General features: G+C 31.7%; 2 protein-coding genes across 3 annotated transcripts in view; one reads left to right on the forward strand and one right to left on the reverse strand.

Moving 5' to 3' along the window:
* Positions 1–19,760, forward strand: part of LOC142327885 (uncharacterized) — a 128,234-nt gene extending 108,474 nt beyond the window's left edge. For both annotated transcript variants that reach the window (XM_075371243.1, XM_075371244.1), the window contains 2 exons: positions 14,448–14,725; positions 19,424–19,760. In XM_075371243.1, coding sequence (XP_075227358.1) covers positions 14,448–14,671 — 224 coding nt within the window. In that variant the 3' untranslated portion in view covers positions 14,672–14,725; positions 19,424–19,760. The remainder of the gene's footprint in view (positions 1–14,447; positions 14,726–19,423) is intronic.
* A 53-nt stretch (positions 19,761–19,813) lies between these two features.
* The window catches only part of LOC142327884 (V-type proton ATPase subunit E-like), an 18,692-nt gene continuing 15,668 nt past the window's right edge, over positions 19,814–22,837 (reverse strand). Inside the window, exon 4 of the mRNA XM_075371242.1 lies at positions 19,814–21,530. Coding sequence (XP_075227357.1) covers positions 21,219–21,530 — 312 coding nt within the window. The 3' untranslated portion in view covers positions 19,814–21,218. The remainder of the gene's footprint in view (positions 21,531–22,837) is intronic.

Genomic DNA, 22,837 nt, shown 5'->3' on the forward strand with positions numbered 1-22,837 from the left:
TTATAAATATTATCAGTAACATTTTTCTGTAATTATTGTTTTTATCAGTTATAACTGAATCAGTCTATTATGTAAATTCAGTAATTTTATTTATTGTATTGTAATTCTTGCTTATTTTCATCTACATTTAGTATTTACCAATATTTTTATGTTTGTACTAGATAAAATTTATACCGGTTTTGGTCGATGATTCTTGCCCGTATGGTGCATTTTATACTGCGTCTATTTGAATTATGATTGATAATAATATTACAAAAACTTTCCCCGATATTATGACTTGAATCCAGACGTACGTGTAATGAGAGTGTAATGTCTTTTATACATTGATTATTTATTTATTTATGCCAATTTCTAATTTTTTTGTTTGAGATTTATTTATATCAACGGAAATAACATTTCTAGTGAAAATAATACGATAAATTATTAATTAGTTAACGGTTTCATTGCAGAACTAGGATTTAACGGCTAAAAAAAGATTTTTTTTGTAGTACTGCCCTTAATGAGTTCAAACGAAGTAAAATATCCATATAATTTCCAAGTATATTTCACTATTATTAAATCACGCGATAATAATACCTATTTAGCAAAAATTTGAACTTGTGACCTTAGTAATCTATAACCTTTTATAACCCTTGTGTATTTCATAACTTGGCAATTATTAGTCTAGGATTAAAAAATTGCAGACATATTCATCATATTTTATTCTTTTTGTAAAATTATAGACTTGGTGTAGACTGAATGTTACAAGAAGTTCTTAATGAAATTTGATTATTAAAACTATTTAATTACAATTACAATTTAATTAATTATTTAAGACAATTTTCTTTATAGAAAATTAAATAAGTTTGTTTTCTTTATTTGAAGTATTCGATACAAAATTAGCTAAAACTTTTTAAAGCACTACAATATTATCGTCATTGTTTTTATCTATCTGAAATTTAATTCAAAAGAAACACTACATCGTAGTTTATATAAACTCGTGTAGAGGGCATTTGAGTTCCCACAGACACAATCGTTAATGATATTGCATGTCACATGAAGGGATGTCGTGCAAGACTTGCTGGTTATGGGGGGAAGAAAATTATTGCTGCCAACTTGGCGGCAAAAACCCATAAGATTAATAAAAAAAAATATATATATATATAAAGAAATTATTTAAAAAGTAATACATCTTAATTTTTATTTAATTTTACAGCATTAAATAATTTTGACTTATGTTGGATTATTGTTAAATCTAAAATTTATACGTTCTAAGATGAGGTTTTTCATAAATTTAATTAATTTTTTTCCTTTTGTTAGCTGTTGTTCTTTATTAAAGGAGATTAAATAACTAGGTTAGTGCCAGTTAGATTACAAACAATACTATGTTGAATATATATATATATATATATGTATAGAACTCTATATATATATATATATATATATATATATATATATATATATATATAGTATTCTATATTTATTAATGTTTTGTCATTTTAATTTTTCCTTTTCATTTTTCTAAATACAAAAATATGATTCATTTGTGATTCACTCCACAATTTATTAACATAAGAGTTGATAGAACTCAATAAAATAAAAAATAAAATCTCAGAATTACTCAATAAAAAACTCATTTTTTTGTATAAGTTCTATATATATATGAATATTAACTTAAATGTAATTTATTTAAGTTTATTTTCCTCTTGACTGGATATAATTAATATAATAACAAGACATAGTTTACTTAAAAATAATACCTTTATTAATCTCTTGGGTTAACCAAACAACTATACAAACTTATAAATTAAATGCACTACGTTTCACTTAGAATTCTCTAAGCTTCCTCAGGTAACAATACACATTCATACACACATCATACAAAATTCTCTTACATACTAAAAAATGAACTGGTCTACCCATCCTAGATAACATTATTTTATTCCCACCCTTGTTGTAATAGATCTCCCTACTCATACCTGACTCATCTTATCTTTAGATAATTATCTGTTTATATAACCTGATTGCTATTTCCTGGTTTTTTGGTTAACCTAAGAGATTAATAAAGGTAATATTTAAGAAAAAAAAGTCATATATATATATATATATATGTCAAAAGAGATAGAACCTTGGAGTGTGATTTTGGCTAAAAAAAAAAAAAGGTTCTAGCTTCGTTGGAATTTTGAGAAAATGGTTGTATCAAAAGGAACAACACTTCTAAGCAATTTTTCCTACTAGATGTACGTGGATGTGGTGCTAACTTAAAATAAAAAGATCTCCGATCTGAAAGAATTTGAATGCAATTCTCCATCCAATCCATTAATATTATAGAGCTACCTGTGATCCCTTTATGAACATATAAAAAGCAATTTAACAGAAAAATCTAGCTAAAAGAAAGGCTGTAATGCAGCAAGATTAAAGGGTATTTTATTTCTGAACCCTTGCATTCAATTTCATTTTCTAATTGTTATTAAACAAATTTATCTTTAATTTTATTTATGTAAAACTTGATTCAATTAATTTCTTAATTCTATTTCTAAGTAATTCACCTCTAATGATTGTTCTTTGTGAATAGACTCTTTATGACTGATTCTCTCTTTATAAATGATTTTTTGATTGAAAATTTTAAGCTTAATTTAAGGGAAAACTTTGTCTATTGTTGAGACAGTTATTTCTCAGGTTTTAGAAAATATTTAAAAATACAATACAAAATAAAAAAAAAAACCTTTTTTATTTCTTACACCACAGAAGTGTTAAGAAAAAGGTCCTTTGTCCTTTCCATTAATTGTTATTGATGCTTATCATAATCTCTGTATTTTTACCCTCTTCCCAGATGATACAGTTGCTATCTTACACTTATCAATTGCTACAAATTATGATATCTTTGTTAAAATTAATTGCAATAAATTATTTTTCTTTAATTGACATTATCCACCTCAAACTAAGCACAGAACTATTTTTGAATAACATAGTGCAATACTTTGGCCTATGTAAAGGACCTATTATGCTTAAATTATTTATAAATTATCAACCTATTTGAACTATCTTCTTATCAATTTTCTTAAATTTAAATAAAAAAATATTCTATTACTAAATCAACTTACTTTGCTGATGAATTTTTAAATTTTTATGTGAATTTATTGTGTCACAATTGAATGCGTACAAATAGTATGTACTCAAATAATATTGATTAACCCTAAAAAACTGCTATTTTATTTTGTACTAATTTTATTTATTTAAAATATATATATCTTCACATATATTTTTATTATTCATATAGTCTTCTTTAAGTATAGGTTAATCTAAATACTTCATTTTTCTAAGATTAATTTTGTAATCTCTGCCTATGATCTGTTGGATTAACCTTTAAAGAGGTTAATTTTAAAGGTTTATTTAAATAATACTAAAGATTTATTGTGACATTAACAGGAAATCTGGATCTGTAAGAATTGGCTGTGTCATCATTGTATGTAATTATAAGTATCTTTCTATAATAGACCTATTGACAGTATAAAAAATGTTCAAAAGAGGTGATTAAACTAAAACGTAGAAAACTCTTAATGTAATATGAAATAGAGAAGATAATGTGTTATTTTTAACACAGTAGAATTCTTTAAAGTGAGGGAAAATTTCAATACAAGAAAGTGAATAAGAGGGTAATAAATTTTTAAGCTGTTATGCTATACGAAAAGTATAATCAAAATCTAGGAATGCAGTATATAAGAAAATAGTTAAATTAAAAATGTAAAATTATTACGTTAAGTTAGAAATTATTTTTATTAAGTTAAAAAAATTAAATTGTAATAAATGTCATAATCACTTAATAATCAATACAGCGATGGGATAATTAAATAGAATAGTTGTTTTAAGATATGTTAATTTGAATCACTGGACATTCTTTAAAGAAAGTTTTTAAATTTGTAAATCATGTATTTTTTTAAAAAAGCAATTAATTTTAACTGCAAAATTATAGTATTCATCAAGCTCATATGGCCATTTCTGAAATAAATTTGGTATACTTATATGCAGTATATTTATATACTGCATATTAATGTAACAAAACAAAATTCATTCACTGTTTTGTAATTACATTTATAAATGCAATAAAACCTCTCCAATTTTTCACCTCCCATAAATCATCAACCATCAAAATATAAGTATATTTTTTCTTTTTTAATCACAGTTGTTTTCTTTGATTCAGCCAGTGGAAATAAATTGTTATTGAAAGTTTAAAATGAATTAAGAGTTATACAAGATTACGACTAGGACTAAAAACATATCAGAAGAAGACATAAGAGAATGAACAAAAGAAGTTAAAAAGAAATCATTGTTTTATGTAAACACATTGTTTGAAGTAACTAAAGGGCGAGTAGTATGAGGTTTACTTAAGAAATGGTATAATATATAAGGAATAATGAATAGGGATTGTATAAGAATTAAATGAAATGGTCACAAAATCCATCATGAGATGGTATGAGAGAGGCAAGAAAGTAAACTGATGAAATTAATAGTAGTATTATCAAAAATTTCCAGTTTGCTATAGAAATTTAAAAGAACTCTTTAGTGCAAAGGAAAATAATGGACATAAAAGATTATTTTTTTCATTTTTGAATGTAGAAAGAAAAGCAAAATTTTATTAAATGTATGAACAAGTTTGTTTTATTAATTCATTAGTGCTCTCAGTTGTAGTTTTAGTTTCATATGTTCCTTTCTAACTTTTTTCAACAGGATTATATTAAACCTTTTTTTTTAATAATAAACTTATTTTTTTTTTGTATCTTGTCTTCTTCATTGAAAAAAAATCATGTCACAATGACTTTTCTATAATAGTGTAAAAATTTTAATTTTAATTTATACATATACCGTTTATGTATATTCCATATACGGTATATATGTATACCATATATGTATATTCAGGACCATATGGTGCTGAAGGTAATGAATTATGGTGACAGATCAACTGTATGTATACCAAAACCACTTCTGCAATAAAATATAATTAAACCTTTGTTCATGTACTCTTTAGTCTATATCCATTTTAATTTAAACATTAATTTAACATCAGTTTACATCCCAAATTAAGAATCCTCTTAAATATGTGTGCATAGGTAAGCTAGAGGGATAATGTTAGCAAGGTATCTGTAAACTATTCACCCTTTATTTAACCTACAGTTAAAATTAGTCCTGAACTATGAACCAATGGATTATTTAACACTCCTCATTGTAACAGAAGCCATAGAAATCCTTTCCTTTTGCAATCATTATAATAATTATAAGAGAAAATGTTGTATTCAGGCAATAAAATATTGAAATAAAATTGAATACTTTAATCCAGTAAATTAATACTATTACATTTTCATATCGTATAAAAATTAAACAAATAACTAAAATAAATAAATGATTATACAACAGAGTATTTAAAAAATTAAAACTTTTTTATAAAATGAAATACCTAAGAATGTTTTAAAAATTGAATGTGTCAACCTCCATGCAGGTTGTTCATTATTTATTTATTTATTTGACTGGACTATTTTCAAGAATGTAAATAAAATTTTATTCAAATCATACAGAAAATTAAATATTACCATATTACAATTTACAGATTTTGACTGCATATTTTCCTCTTTAAAGTTTATCTATTATTTTTGGATAGCCATTTGGTGTTAGATAAGCTAGTCTTGAATTAATTACTGATACTTTTTCATTTTTTCATTTATCTAATACATTCCATCTTCTTTGTTAAAATAAATGTACTAAAATAAATTAAAAATAATTATAATTGCACTCAAGCACTTTTTGCGTGTACTGTAGTTATTTATATTTAATATAGTTGTGTTATATTAAATATAAGTGCAATTTTAAATGTTGATTTTATATGTTTGACACTAGAATTCATCTAAAGTATTACATAACAAAGCTGAGTTTTTAAAAATAATAAAATAAACATAAAATAAATTCAAGACATGATACTATCACTCTGCCAATTTCTGTAATCATAAGAAATAAATTGTGTCTTTATATTTAATTTCAAGATACCACACTACCATTCTGCCGTCTCATGGCAGAATGATATGAAGAGTGGTAATGTTCTTTCATCTGGAGGTCCTGGGTTTGAATTCCGGTCAGATATGACATTTTTAATACACTACAAAATTTCCATTTCATATTCCCATGCACAATTTTCAAGCTCATATGATGAATTAATCATCCAAAAGAAAGGATACTGGGCATTTGATTGCATGTTTATTTTTCAAAGCAACAAACCTGTTCTGTCAATCATCCATACATGTAATAATACTGTCTTTATAATTAACTCCTTCAACACATTTGATAATAGTTGCTGTGCAAATTGTATCCTTTTTTTAAGAATTTGTTCATTTCTGCAAGTCATTATTGTTTTTCTTTTTATTTGCCTGATGATAATTTTTGAAAGGTTAAAAGAATTTCAACTTTGCTAAGAAATAGCTCAGATTTATTGGAAAATCATGGTTTTAAAACTAATACAGAACACTTTAATTTAAGATAAAAGTTATAAAAACTTTGAGTCTTAGCTAGTATTTGCTTTAAATTACTAATAAAAGATCCTCCAAAACCTAATCCAAACACCAATACCACATTCAATGGTGTAAGAGATCACATCTAATGGTATGAAAATATTCAACACTCTCACAGTTGGCTAAATCCTGTCGCCTGCCTCAACCACAATGATCCTGACAGCCAACTTGCTAAATTATTATTTTTAAGGTCACCAACATTCTATGTTCCCTTTTTCACTATGCAGTGACACTATATAGGAGCCACAAAGGTTGTTTTTTTTAGATTAGAACATAATTTTTGGTTAAGTATTATGTTTATCTTCTTTGCACAGGGTAAACTATCTCACTTTTCATTCTACAGTTTAGTTACGCAAAGATACGGGTTCAACAACAACTACAAAATTTTTTTACATAGTCACCTCGTTCATCAATACACTTGGACCAGTGGTCCACAAGTTTGTGTATTCCTTCCAAGAAGAAGGTTTTCAGTTGGTTGCAAAGCCACTTTGGCATCGTTTTCTGCACATCTAAGTCTGTGGAAAATCGACGACCTCCCAAAGCATCCTTGAGAGGCCCAAACAGATGAAAGTTAGATGGAGCAAGATCTGGGCTGTAGGTAGTAGGGTGTTTCAGTTCCTCAAAATTCAACTTGTTGATGGTTTGAATAGTGTGGCGAGCCATGTACAGACGGGAGTTGTCATGCAACAACACTTTTTTTGACAATAGTCTTTACAGACGCCGAGCTCATCGTGGATGATTTGATGAGAAGAACTGACTGATGTTCAAAGAAGATGCTTCCTTATTGATGGTAACTCACCTATTTGCCAGAATCATTTCTCGAGCTTGCTGAATCTTTTCCTCCATGGCAGGTGTTAACAGGGGTCTTGTTCCCTTTTCATGCTTCATCACTCGTCTGGTATCTTTTAAACTTCTTGATCTATTAAAAAAACACTTTTATGTGATAAAGCATTGTCCCCATATTGTGAGTCTATAATGAATTTCAGCCTCTTTCACAACCTCCAACCAGAGAAATCATTACTCAGTGTTACTGCTTGGTCCAAACTGCCAGTGGAACAAACATGTTTACACTGCAGCAGCCAAATGATGTGATCGGGATCAAATTTTGCACACGTGATGGCAGTCATACCGACTTTAAGCACACATGTGCAGAAGGCAGTATGGCAACCTTGAAGTTGTTTCATGGCAAAAGTGTAGGTAATTTTTGATATGCCATCTTAGATAAGATGTTATTTTCTTATAGATACTTTTAGATTTTATGAAATATATTTAAATCTTTATTTCTGTTATTTTAAAAAAGGTTTTTTTAATATATATTATAAATCTTGATATATGTGACTGCCTTTGATATATTATCTCTTATATGTTATAGTGTACTAGTTACTATAGTAACAGGAAATAATTAACGAGTGGAAATACCAATAAAAGTTATGTAATCAAGTGGGTTAGTAGAATTATATAATTGATTTTATATTATACAGACTGCTACATCAAAATGCTTTTTTAATTTTTTTCTTTCAAAATTATTAATTAATATTTACATTCTGAACAATAATAATCTATAAATGCAAACTATGTTTGAAATTTTTGAGATTTTTAGTTAACATTAAATCAATGTAGTAATTAAATACTTTTAAAACTTCAACTTAATGTAAAATAAATAAATAGATAGATATCTAGCTTTCACCCATATTAAAATACAATAGCATTCAGATGATTTTATTGAACCTCTTTTATCTCATTTCCTGCAATTCAAGATTTTGGAATCAATAATATAATTTAAAAATAGACTTTAACTTTAGATTGAAGGTTTAAAATTTTCTAATTTTGATTATACCATAAATACTATATACCAGTATACCATAAATTAGTTGAGTATAACATGTTGTTATCAAGTGAATCACACTTGGACACAATTGATTTTTTTGTAATATGTTTCTCAGTTGGTTACAGATATTATTACATTGCAATATCTGTCTGTGGTAGTTGTAAGTACACTGCATTGTGAGTAGCTCACTGGAAGAGTCGCATTTTGAGAGTAAGTTGTATCCTTGGCTGAAAGTTGTGTTGCTGTTACATGAGTTTCCAAATACAGTGAAAGTAATCTGGTTAGAGAAAGTATACCTCTGATTGTTTTAGTAGCCATTATGCTAATATTTTATTAAAAAGTAAAGAAAAAGAGCATAAATAATTTATTTTTATACAGATAGATTCATCATACGAAGTGTGTTCAAAAAGTAACGAGAATTTTTGTTTTTTGGAAAGAATTTTATTTACTCGTCTACATTGATGTTATCCACTTCAAAGTAGTCCCCATAATAGATATTATACACTTATGCCAAATCTTTTTCCAATCCCCGAAACATTTTTGGAACTCGATCTTTGGAATAGTATTTAGCTCTTTTAGCTATTCACTTTTAATCCCATCTATGCTTGTAAATCGACAGCTCTAAAGTTCTCTTTATTTTTGGGAATACAAAAAAAGTCATTAGGAGCCATGTCTGTGAATATGGTGACTGGGGTATCATTGCAGTGTTGTTTATCGCTAAAAATTGACGAATAAGCAATAAAGTATAAGCAGACGCATTATCGTGGTGCAAAAGCCATGAATTGTTTCGCTGCAAATCCGGTCGTTCTTTACGGATTGCTTCAAGCAAACAGCGTTGAACTTGTAGGTAATACTCCTTATTGATCATTTGAACTTGTGGCAAGAACTCATGATACACTATGCCTTAAAATCGAAGAACATGGTGAGCATAACCTTCACATTCGACCGTACTTGTCAAGCTTTTTTCGGTCTTTGTGATATAGAATGCCTCCATTGGGACGATTGCCTTAGTTTCAACATCATATCCGTGAACCCATTGGTTTGTCTGGAATTTCTCACACCACCACTCCATCGGTCGATCTAAAGCATAAGACCGAATGACTGTACCACAAACAGCTACTGTTACTCAAAACGGTTTAGCAACCAATATTCTAATTAGCTCCTAGAACTTACCTAACGCGTGAGCTTATTCCACGTGAGCGGAATAAGAGTGGTGCTCTTACTAAAATGAGTAGGCGCACCCAGTCTACATACTAAAATATATAACTTGCCAATAAATTAAAATTTATTCCGTCAAGAACAGCAATTTGCCACGCCTAGATCGCTGAATGCCAGCAAGTACCTCTTCACCATATTATAGCGCTTGGAGCTATATTTCACCGATGCCCAGCCATTTCTCAAGGGTAGCTTCCTACAGCCAGCGGTAGGAGTCTTTTATCTCTTAAACTTCTGATGCCGGTTGAACAAAGCAACGGCATCAAGGAACTCCCACACGATCCGACAATGCGGCTCACGCCACATTAACTCGCCGCTTATGAGTGGCTAATTTCCCCTTGACCTCTAAGTTCGAGGGTGGCCTGAGTTCTGGCCCCCCCAAGAACTGGGCAGTCAAACATCATGTGTTCGTTCGGCTGGACCTCCTCGCAGACGCACAGCTCATCAGCTGCCAGGTGGAACCGAAACAAATATTGGTTCAAATTCGCGAGTTGGAGAGCACTTGGGCTCTCGTTATCCTTAAAAACGAACCAGGGGCCTACCATCCACCCAAGTCCTGGATAAATCTATACAAGGACGTACCCTTAATTGTGGCGTGTCATTCTTGATACCATGCTTCCATCGCTAGGCTGTAAAGCCTCCTCCGCAGGCGGGAGATGAGCAACTGTTCGAAATTTAGAACCGGTGCATTGAGATCACCGTTCCGCTCCGGTACAAGCCCGGCTCGAAACCACATCCCAAATACCTCGGCCTCCCTAGCTCTTCTTAATTTCCACATGGCCGCCGAAACTTTCACCACCAAATCACCACTCGCAGATCAGCGGACTGGCTACTACCCAAGGGTCTGTTCATTGACCTAGGTCGCCGTAGGACCCTATCGCCGCCAGTCTTGATGACCCGAACGAGTTGTTCAGCCATCAATTCCACCTCCTCTTTGTGCTCCATGCGCCATTCCAACCCCTGTAAGGCAGCCGCACACTCGCGCCGCAGCCTGTTTTTATTCAGGCCCCTTAGGTTATAGCGACCTGAATCTGGACCGCCTCCGTAAGCGATCTCATAGGTTATAAGCATATGATCAACTCTGGCCTCGGGCCAAACAGTCCAACTACTTGCACTCCTAAGTAGATCGCCCGTCACCAAGCTGACGTCGATATAACTTTCCACCAGTTCGCAAGAGAAAGTCGGCAGTAGTTTTGCCTCGTTAAGCAAGTAGAGAGGAACCTCTACTTAGAAGCCGGAGGCTTCTACGAACTGTGCGAGACCAACGCCTCTGGGGTCAGTGAGTGGTGAACCTCAGGCGGAAGGCTTGGCGTTAGTATCTAGAGCAACCAGCACTCTGATGTCCGGGAGACCGTCCAGGATCCGTCCCAACTTCGCTTGCAAGTCATCGATAATCTATCCAAGTTGGAAGTTTCCCGACACTAGTACATCGATCGTACCCCTCGTGACTCGCACGACGGTGAATTGCTCATCAGAAAACTGGGGCATCCAGAAGACACCCAACGAGACCGAACCGACCACGATCGCAGAGAGCGGCCGTCCCACACAAGAGTGAATGACATCAAATCTGTGGAAGCCGCCCTATTCCCAACTGTGTACGGCTCCTGGACCAAGAGGACCTCGAGGTTTTACTCCTCAAGGATCCTCATGGCTTCATTGGTGGCCACCCGGAAATTATGTAAGTTTAACTGCCCCAGGCGCAAGGGTTCGATATGGTGACGACCGTCCTCGAAAGCTTCCCCCAATTCAGGCATTGCCATACGCCGTATCATTCACGATCTTCGCCCGGGCTATTTCGTGCGACCTGAATTGCTTGCTCCCGACCCGGTGTCTGGCATCAAAGCCTTTCACCAAGGCACAGGGAGCGCTCTTCGCAGGCGCGGTCTTATTAGGGCAGTTAGCTGCCGTGTGCCCAGCAAGGGCCCAATGACCACACATCTCCGACTGTGCTCTGCAGCGGAGAGAGGTGTGACCAAAGCCCTGACATTTGAAGCACCGGGGTACTTCTATATGGTCGACAACCCTGCAAGAGGTCCACCCAAGGAACAGCCAACCACCTGCCACCAAGATCTGCCGGATCTTTCGCAAGGTCTCAATTATCCAGTGGCTCTTTGGGGCCTCTTTCCGCCCCAACTGCCGGATCACCCTGATCCCCTTGAGAAAGTCCTCGACAACCATATTCTACACAGGATTTTGGCTGTGTATGTCCCTGAGGATTTCAGGCTTCTCTACTCTTGTTGCTCTCGGCAAATCGTAGACCAATATTTGCGGCCTCCGCTCGGCCAACAACTGAGCCTTCAGCCGGTTCTTCTTAAGAACGTCAGCCTCCAGCAGCCGCTTCGCCTGCTGCTTATTTACAACCTCCAGCACAACACCATTGTCCCTTGTTTTCATGACCCGGGATATTTGGAACTTTTCTTTCCTCAGGTCTAGTACCTTTTTTAGGGCTAGCTCCGTCATTGCTGATGAAGCCCACGAACCATGTGTGATCGGAACCACCTTGACAGTGATCCTCTTAATTTTTGCAGCCGGAGCCTGGACTGGCAGCGTTAGACTAAGCCGCTTAGACCCAGGGGCGGCAGTTACCGCGGCAAAGGAGATAGGCTTCTTAACTTTCTCCCCCACCCGTTTAATAGTTTTGTGAAGTTCGCAAATAGCTTCACCCGTCACCGGCTTGAAACCCCTGACTTCCTCCACCACCTGGTCAACCTTGCCCGAGAGCCTTGACATAACTGTATCAAGGGCCTGTTACGCCCTTGTACCCCGCTTGGCGCCCTGGAGGTTTTCACATTTTAAAGCCAGCTCAGCAACCATCAAATTACACTCGGACGGGTAAGAGTCGACTAACTGTCGAGCTTCCACCGAAATCCGAGACTCCTCCTTGAGGAGAATTTAGTCCATGCGGACCGCATCTTTTCGATCCTCCCCAAACCATCAGTCCTAGAGCCAGACCTTCCAATATAAGGCTCCACCCCCGAGTCATCCGGCTTAGGGCCGATCACCACATCACTGTCCTTCACCACCTTCGACTTCGTGAAGAGGCGCTCTTCGGACCGGTTTCGCCCTCCAGCCTCGCTCTCCCTGCACGGTTCCAACTACCTTTTCCCCGCACAGCTCGACGCAGAGATTTCGGCAGGATTTTTAGTGCAATCCACCGGTGCACAAGGACGCTCCACTACCCTCGTGGAGCCGGGACCTCCTTTGCAGAGGACCGGGGTCTCGGCGGAGACCTGCCGATTGACCTTCTCGGCTGGAAGGGGTCACCAGCTACCAAGTCCTTGGCCAAACCGACCAAGTTGTCCCAGCAACCTCCTTCGGATTGTTCCATAGCAGCTTTAAATGAAATAGCACCGATTGAAACGCCAGGCACTACGCTTTCAGCCTGAATGAAACTATCACCTATCTTAAGAGCTGATGAGCGTTCACAATATCTTCCCCGAGCAAGGCCGTCCGTTCTCATACAACTCGCTCGAGAAGTCAAAAGCTAAAAGCTCCTAAGTCAGACCACCGGCGAGGTCGGAGCGAATCGCTTCCCGAACCTGCCAGAGGATCTAGAAAAATATTTGGCTTCACGAACCTATGAAATGGGGACACGATTTAACAAAGGAAACATCTTTACTTAGCCGACAGTGGCACTACTGCAACACACTACGCGGCTGTGTAGCCCAAACTCCACAGCAGCGCAAGTTGACTGACAGCCACTGATCGTTGTCAGCCTCGGCGACGTGAACGTAGGCACGTTGTACTTGTAGAAAGCAAATTATCGGTACCGGTAACAGTAAACACAAGTTTTACAGCACGGGGCCAGAGGCCGAGAAGCGATCCGTAAACCCATGTTTCATCACCTGTTAACTTCATCACCATGTTGATTTCATTTAGCGACTCCTGACAATGTCCATTTGCCGCAGTTTTTGTTTGAAATTCAACAATTTTGGAACAAATTTTGTTGTCATATGTTTCATACCCAAAACATCCAAAAAGATTTCATGGCATGAGCCAGTTGATATCCCAACATCATCAGCGACTTATCTGATTCTGATTTGGCGATCATTCATAATCATTTCTTTCACTTTTTCCACGTTTTCATCAGTTATTGATGTGCTGGGGCGTCCGGGGCGCTCGTCATCTTCAACGTCACATCCTTCTTGTAAATGCTCATACCACTGATAAACCCCTGTTTACTGATAGCACACTCACCCAAAGGAATATTTAACATTTTTAAAACACTGCTACACTTTACCATTCCATTCTTATAGTAAAATTTAATACAGATTCTCTGATCCATTATTTTATACAAATAAAAAATCGCCGATCGTACCAAAACACGTGTTATCCTTTTGACAGCTGACAACAGACTAAACAACCAATATGGCTAAATGTATAGATACTTTTCAGACATGTTTATCAATATAACAACAAAAAAATACTGAGAATTGGACATTACTAACACAACCTGCGAAATTTCAAAATTCTTTTTACTTTTTGAACAGACCTCGTACTATCTATCTAATATTCATCAAATAAAAAGAAGGATTGTCATACAGTTTTAGTTTAAAATGAAGTTTGTTTATAAAGCTGGGCATAACCAGACAAACGGTTGCAAAATCATATGACTGTATGATTTACATCCATATGTCCCTACTAAATATTTATTATAATTGTTCATAATCTCATGTTCATTTCTTCATTTTCCATTTATGTGATTATAAAGGTCCTGTCAACAATATAATTAGTATGGTGTAGCATTGAATTGTCAACCTTTACTTTATCTGCCTGAACTACGAGGGATGATTAAATATTTCAAAATATGTAGCAAATAAAACTCACTGCCAGTTTACTTTAACTAAAGAAATTATATTATCTTTTTTCAGATGAATCTGAAGGTATTGAAATGGGTCCTCTGACATTGCAAGATTACATTAATACACTGGAGCCTTACGATCCTGCTGTACATGGTTGGAGAGGAGAGGAGCCATGGAAACATTTTACAACTGTTGCTAAATCTCAATATTCTAATGGTGGTTATGACATCAATGGCAGGGTTCATATCAACCAGTGCCTTAATAGTTGTGCTGATAATACACTGTATATTTAATACATTTATTTCTTGCGACCACTTAAATCAAATTATTCATCAAACTTTATTAAAGTAATTATTATTATTATTATTTTTTTTAAATATTGCAAGTTAGATATTTAGAATTAATTATAAAATGAGTTAGTGGTATTTAAAAGTAAAATGATAGTAAAGTTAAAAACCTGTTCTTGAGACCACAAAAATATTTAGTATTAATTATAGCAAGATAATCATATAATAGTAAATTATTAGTTTTTTAATTTTTTTTAAGAAAAATGAAACAAGTTTTAAATAATAGAACATAAAATCAGATCATAATGTAAAACACTTCAAGTGGTACCTTTTTAATCATATTTTAAATTCATGTCTACTTGGTTAAAAAAAAATATAAATCAAAAATATATGTGAAATCAAAGCTATGCTAAGCTGAAAACATGATGTGAATATAAAAATACTCAATCCATTTAAAATTCAATTTTTGCTTCTCATAATAAAAGATTATCATGTTTAACCTTTGACTACCACAGAGAACAAAATCTACTATTCTGTAATTATGAAGACATGAAAATTTATTTTCCTTTGCAGAAATTAAAAGGAAATGAATACAAAATAGCTCTTTACAAGTCTTTCATCATTTTTATTTAATTTAAAACAAAAAAATAACACCAAACTTGTAACTTAAAAAAAAATGTATGAATGCAATAATAGGAATCTTAAATGTAAGGAAACTAGTTAGTTATCTTATTAAACTGTCCATCAGTTTCTGGTGTATCCTCTTCCCATATTCTTTTACATCAGCCAATATTTTTTATTTTTTCTGGTCACTCTTTTTTTGCACCTTCTGCTGATATATTACATTGTTTTAATCAACCTTTCTCCTTCTGTGATAAGTCCAGCCATTAGTTTCCACTTCTGAATTATTATGATTAAGCTTCTATTCTTGTTTTCTTTCCTTATTATTTATTAATTTTTCATTCTCTTGGCCCATTTAATCTTCTCCAGTACATATTTCAAAAACCTCCAACCTTTCTTTTTCTGTTCTTCTTAGTGTCCAATCCATGCAGAACCATATTCCCAATGTATTTCACGAGATGCTTCTTCCAATTTTAACTGTATCTTACAACATAATAATGTTTCTGTTAAGTGTTTCTTTAGTTGTTATAAATTTTTTTTAAATCTCATTTTCACATTTTCAGTCTCTTAATATCATGGGGTACCAATTTATATTGTTTTACTCTTTCAATTCTTTCTCCTCTTAAGTAGACATTAACTGGTTTATTGCCTCCTCTACTTCTCTTATTTTCTTAACATTCATTTTTATGCTGGTTCTCCTAAAACTCAATAACCCTTTCTTCCCTTTCATTCTGTGTATCCAATCCATACTCACCTAGTGTTTAATGTTCCTGTCCCTTCTCTACCACAGCAATCCTCCATTCAACAACAAGTTTTTTTTTCCTTTGTATAATCTTTCTCTATCTGTTCATACTTTACTGGTTTTATTATTTCTTATTTATTAAATCGTATGCATACTTGTATTAGAAGCAAATTTGTTGAGTTCACTATTAACTTGGTAGCAATTATCTTATAATTAGTAAAAAATCATCATTTATACCCAGTTTGCGTTTTTTTTTGTTTTTTTTTTTTTTTAGAATAACTTATGCTATTTCTTCCTTTTCTATTACCTAAACAGTAAATTATAATATTATCAGCTTCTTTTTTCTTTAAATCTCACTTTACTTAATTTTGTTACATCTATTCAGTTTATTTTCATTTCTACTTCAAAATTTCCTAAAGTAGTTACTTCCAGAAATACCCTTACATCCATATGCGGAAGATATATTGTTACCTTTTGTGAACTTCTTTCTGATGTCTTTGTAGCAGTAGATTGCCACAACTTCTCATATTGCTTCCCCTGGAGATCCAAGTGGTTTTGTTCAGAACATTTAACCACAGAACACTGAGATGTGATGCAAACATTTGTAGAAACTAAAACTTGACATTGTGAGTAGTGCTTTGTTGCTTTCTGTCTATAGATCAGATACCTCTGACATACCACTCTTACCTTAGATTATAGATTCTGCCCTGAAGCTGCTAGTATAGTGAAGAGACACCCTTTGATCTGTTTAGCTTACCAAGCTAAGCTACTTTCAGCAGAAATCCAAACAGAATCAACAGAGCCCCACCACCGTCAGGTCTGTATTTCCTATATAGGAAAAAGCTTCCCAGGTTTTTTAACCTATAAATTACTTTCGTAGGGGTTTTTTTTTATAATAAAACTTAATATTATTTAGGTAATTGTTATTTCTTGCTCTGTAGCTTTTTTCTTATAGCCTACATTTAAAAATACTTATAGTTTATTCAAACATGTAAAGCAACTGTTCAGCAATATTATTAAATATCTATTATTATAAGTTTAATAATAAAAATTTACACAATATATTCTAATTCCACTAGTATTAATAGAATTGATTTGGTTGTTACTTTTTACCCCTCCTAGCATTGTCACTGTAACATTCATAGTCGACATATTTTACTTTTAGCACTCTAAATGTGCTAAAAAATGTTTTGAGAATGGAGGTACTCCAAAATGTGTTAAGAATGACAGTGCCAGGAAGGGCAGAAAATGGCACTCAAATCAAGTTCAGTAATTTTTTTACAAAAATTAACTATCTCATTAAGACAGAAATTTTTTGTTTTACGTTATAATTTTAAAGGACTTTAGTGAAGAAGAGTTTAATCATAATTTATAGTATTAAATAAATAAATACTTACATTCCCTTAAAAATAAGAATGCAAAAATGATTCAAATTAACTATATAAGTTTTGATAATGTATGAAATAAGAAAACCTGAAAAAATTAAAATGACAAATTTATACTAATTGCTAACATCATCATTAAATTTGATCTAACATCATCATCATCAGGTTAGAATATTCTGAATTGTTTAGTTTGTAAGATTATCCAATGAAGTGATTTGTAGTTTACCAATATGTTACACATTTTGCCTAGATGCCACATTTTAAAACAAGTCTAAACTTAAAATTATTGTTACAATGGAATCATACTGAATGTAGCCTTTAGATATACCAATGTGTCAACCACACAACTTGCATCATAGATCTTGTTTAAAATGTTCTATCTGCTGTCTGGGTTGGCATTTCAGATTTTTGCTGATCAAATTGATTTTTTAAATGTTTTTTTTTTGTAATTTTTTGGTAATATAACAAATTTTATTTGCTCCAAACATAAAAAGTATTTTTTGAGCTTGTGTATGTAACTCTTTAAACAAAAAAATCACAAATGTTAATGGAAAGTAGCTTTAGGACCAAAATTTTTAAGTTTTTGAAGTCACTTTAACTTAAAATAAGAAAATTTGCCTTAGAAATCCATAGAAATGCAGCTTGTATTAATTTACAACTACAGTCAAAATTTGGAGAAAATCTTTTGCTTGCCATAACTATAAAATAAAATGTTTTTGGACCAATATTTATGTGAACTTTTCTTTATTTTGATCAATAAAATGAATTTGTAAAATTATGTATATTTCTTTATGGAATACTCTAATAGCTCAATGATAAGCTTTTTTTTTCCTGTTTAGCCTCCAGTTATTACCTGTCAGATAATACTTCAGAGGATGAATGAGGATATCTATGAGTGTAAATATGTATAAGTGTAGTCTTTTACAGTCTCAGTTCGACCATTCTTGAGATGTGTGGTTAATTGAAACCCAACCACCAAAGAACAACGGTATCCATGATCTAATATTCAAATCCATGTAAAAATAACTGATTTTACTAGCACTTGAATGCTGGAACTCTCGACTTCCAAATCAGCTGATTTGGGAAGACACGTTCACCACTAGACCAAGCCGGTGGGGTTCAATGATAAGCAAAGGGAAACCGTTTTACTTCTCAATTTCTCTAATAAGCCTGACTTACTTACTACTTATTTACTAGTTTTCTTTCTGGCGTAAACACTACAATTTTTGGTAATTACTTTTCTTCATGTCATAATTACCAATAATGTTTTATTGTGGCATCTAATAGACAAGTTTTCAAGAATACTTTGAGATAAAACTAAATCAAAATATCAATTAATATCGTAGAATTTATAAAAATGTGTGATGTCGTGATTAAATTAAAGATTTTATTTATTCTATTAGACAGTAATGTAAATTATATTGCAGTATGGAAATGATTTGCAAAGTTTTTAGAGAAAAAAAAAATACTTCCAAGCATTAACCTATTATGGGTGTTATATAAACAAAAAAGGTGATAGTTGTTTCACTATGGATTTAACTATTCAAGATGATTGGTCATTTCTTTAAGAAGGTAGAATATCAAATCAATAAAAATCATCAAATTATTATCACTGAGATAAAGGAGAATGTATCATTCTCAAGTTTAAGAGATAAAAAGTAAAAATATTATTTAAGTGAAGCTTTAAATTATTATTATTATGATGGTAAAAAAGGACAAAAACATTCGTAAGAGTCAATATATAATTAAATTTCTCTGATTACTACATAAGCAGCTTGCTTTTCCTGAAGTAATGATGAAAAATGTCAAGCCCAAGCCAGGAATTGAACTTTGAATATTTGGTATATTATCAGCCAATTTTTCCTATAAATTGAAGTAACTGTATTGTTTTATAGGTGTAATTTGTTTATGATTTTCATCTGGAGACTACACTTAACTTAAAAAAGTAATTTTAAATTTAGTACTTTACACATATTATTGAATTAAAACAATTTGTTTATTTTGTTGCAGAGGCTGGCGGTATTTATGTGATAGTAATATTATGTTAAGCACTTGTTAGAGATCTTGATCAAAAACCAGTCAGTTAATTGATCATAAGTGCACTTAAGACTAATAATATACATACTAATTATTAGAAAATTGTCATAATTGCAGTTATTTAATTATTTACAAACAATATATAATTAAAAACAAAAAACAAATATGTACAGGGTTTGGTATTAAAAAAAATTTACAATGTAAATCTTAGCTTAACTCATCATTATTATTTTTAATGGTAAAAATCAAACATATATATTTTTAGTATTAATGAAATTGTAAATAGAGTGTTTATAGACAATAATAAAGATTATATTTAAATAGAAATATTTTTATTTTTTCTATAAACATTATTTCTATAAACAAGTGGCCTCGACTACTAATGTCATTAACCTCTTAATAACTATTAACAGTATGCAAAGAAACAAAGAATCTGGTATTGTTTGACTCTTTGATGATCTACAGACCAGTTTATTAAATGTGGCTTCCATCACTTGCAATTCCACATCCATCTGTTGAAAGATGCTGAAGATATTGCTTTCCAAGATATTGCAGAAACATCAGTTGTTGGAATGTAGTTTTCCATTATAGCTTTATTAACAAATGATAATTTTTACAGGTTATTTTATTTAAAAGTTTTAAGTGTTAAAAGTTTACAACATACTGGTCAACCTACAAGAGGTTTTGCTTTTACTTGAAAAGTGTATATATATATTTATTTATTTTTGTAAAGTCGATCCTTTTAAGAATCATATTCTTCTGCACTATACAAATTATATTAATCTGACCAATGTAAGTACAGAATTAATAAATAAAATAAAATAGGATGACACCTACCTTATATCATAATTCATGCAAGAGTGCTAATCCAAGTTACTCACATCATCAGTTGTGTCAAATTATATATTAAAATTGAAATTAAAAATAATTTTATACTATGTTTAAGATTTCAAATTTCAAATAGTTAAAAGATCCTTTTCCAAATTAAAATCAAAATAGAGATAAAACTAAAAATTTTTAATTCAAAAATTTTTTTTACTAAAAAAATTTTAGTTTTATTTCTGTTTTGATTTTAATTTGAAGCATAGTATAAAATGATTTTTAATTGCAATTTTAATATGTAATTTGATGCAACTGATGATGTAAGTAACTTGCATGAATTATGGACTAAGGTAGGTGTCATCCTATTTTATTTTATTTATTAATTCTGCACTTAGGTTGACTAAATTAAAATATTTATTTATTTATATAAATAAAGTCTCACTCACATAATATTTTTCTCTCCTTTCTCAGAGGTCTCTGCTTCATCATTATGCACAAATACATAAATTTTTAATTAAAGATAAAGTCAAGAAATAAAACTATAGATTGCTTATGTATATTAAATTAATTGTTATTTAAAAGAATCTCCCTTTAGGTACATATAATTGTTTGGTAAATTAATTTCAAATTTCAGCACTAGTTTTACATTTGCTGGAAGTTTTTTTTAATATAGTCAAAATTTTATATTAATTATATTTCTTTTTTTAATCGTATATGGTATAAAAGAAAAAATTGACAAAAAGTTTTTTCCTTAATATAAATAAATTATACCTTTATATAAATGATGACTAATGTACATAGTTTAATTGTTTTTGTTCCTTTTCAAAAATAAAAAAGATAAAATAAATATATGAATTGTGTTAAAACATATTTATAAAACATAATTAGTTTATAATTATTATTTTTAATATATTAATATTATAAAGTTTATCAATTAGCATTTATGTCAGTCAAAGTGTTTTCTTGAAGGATTTATTCCAAATAACATTAATCTATACACGGGTAATAAAGGACTGTGTGGTGAATCAGCTATAATTTGTAATCTATATTCAAGAGTATTGTCCACCGATACGGTTCCTTTTCTTGAAGAAAGCACAACTCCACCGAAGCAATCTGGAGGTAAATATGTTGACTCAACAGTTGATTTAACTTTTTTTTTTGTTACTTCTTTGTAAGCATCTTCTGCTGTTTTAATACAATCATCTATTATAGTTTTATCCTTCTCTCGTACCATTATTCGTATTTCATCATCTAGTAACTAAAAATAAAAATAATTGAGTCTATAACATCTTAAAAAAATTCAAATTAATAAAATTAAAATAATATTGAAAAGCATTTTGGGGGGCAGGTAGAAAATTACTGAACCATAAATAAACTTTATGAATGTGTTTTTATTAATGTTACTTAATGAATAATATATACAATACCATGAATAATTTTGCAGTACATAAAATATGTTTAAAATAAAACAATATCATTTCTGTGTAAAAAAAAATCAAACCTTAGAGCTTTTATTTCCTTTAAGTATGATCATTGTGATTAATATTTTAACTTAGTTCAGTGCTTTTTTTGTTGTCCCAAAACATTTTTGATAGTCTTGTTTTGAATGGCTTTCAGCTGTATTTATTTGTTTAGCGTATGGCACTAAAACATAACACTAATTACAGTCAAAATTATAAACAAAGATTTATATGCTATCGATTCTGGAGTCGCCATCAGGAAATCTTCAGGATTCCCTTCATAAGCAATCCTAGGGCAAACTTCTGTAATGTGTCTGATAGTTTGATTTTCACCACACTCACAAAGGGGTGTCGGTGTTTAACTCCATTTATACAGGAAATAGGCGCACCTACCATGCTGTAATTTCATATTCTTTTTATTGTTCTCCCAGCTATTAAAACACTTTTTTTAACAATTTAAATGCTACCGTTTAAACAGCAGTTTTTCAGTTTAAATAATAACCAGACATTATTGGGAGAATACACAGTTATTAAAATACAAGGAAAACCTGGATAGTCGCACGTCTAATTGAAAAGAGCTAATCTACCTATAAAAAAGGTAGTAATACCCTGATTGAGTTTCTGGTTGCATTATTTACATAGGCCTGGCTTCTACAGGTGAACTGTATTGTGAAGATGATGGACAAGTGCTAGATAGTAATATGTATTGACTGTCTGATTTTCTGAAGAGTATTTGTGATGATTATTTCTGTTGCTGATAACTTTAAAAAGCACTCTTTTCTTTGCACAGCAGTTTGTTTTCACAAACAAAATAGCAGTTTTTTTAAACTGATAGCATTTTTACCAAATTCTTACTGATTTTTACATATTTTTCATCTTGAATATCATGAAACCAATGGAAAGGATTTTTGTAGTAATATTTTACAATATATTCTGTCATTATCAGAAAATGATAATAGATAAAAAATGTTTTTAACAAATTTATACATAATGACTAAAGGACAGTTACTTATGTTATTGATAAGGCTAGAAAAAATTAAAAAGGATACTGCAAGATTAACTAAAGCCAGCGTGTTTTCAAAAAAGAAGGATCAAGGATAAAAAG

The sequence above is a fragment of the Lycorma delicatula genome, chromosome 7 (assembly GCF_047948215.1).
Source record: "Lycorma delicatula isolate Av1 chromosome 7, ASM4794821v1, whole genome shotgun sequence".
Classification (NCBI taxonomy): Eukaryota; Metazoa; Arthropoda; class Insecta; order Hemiptera; family Fulgoridae; genus Lycorma; species Lycorma delicatula.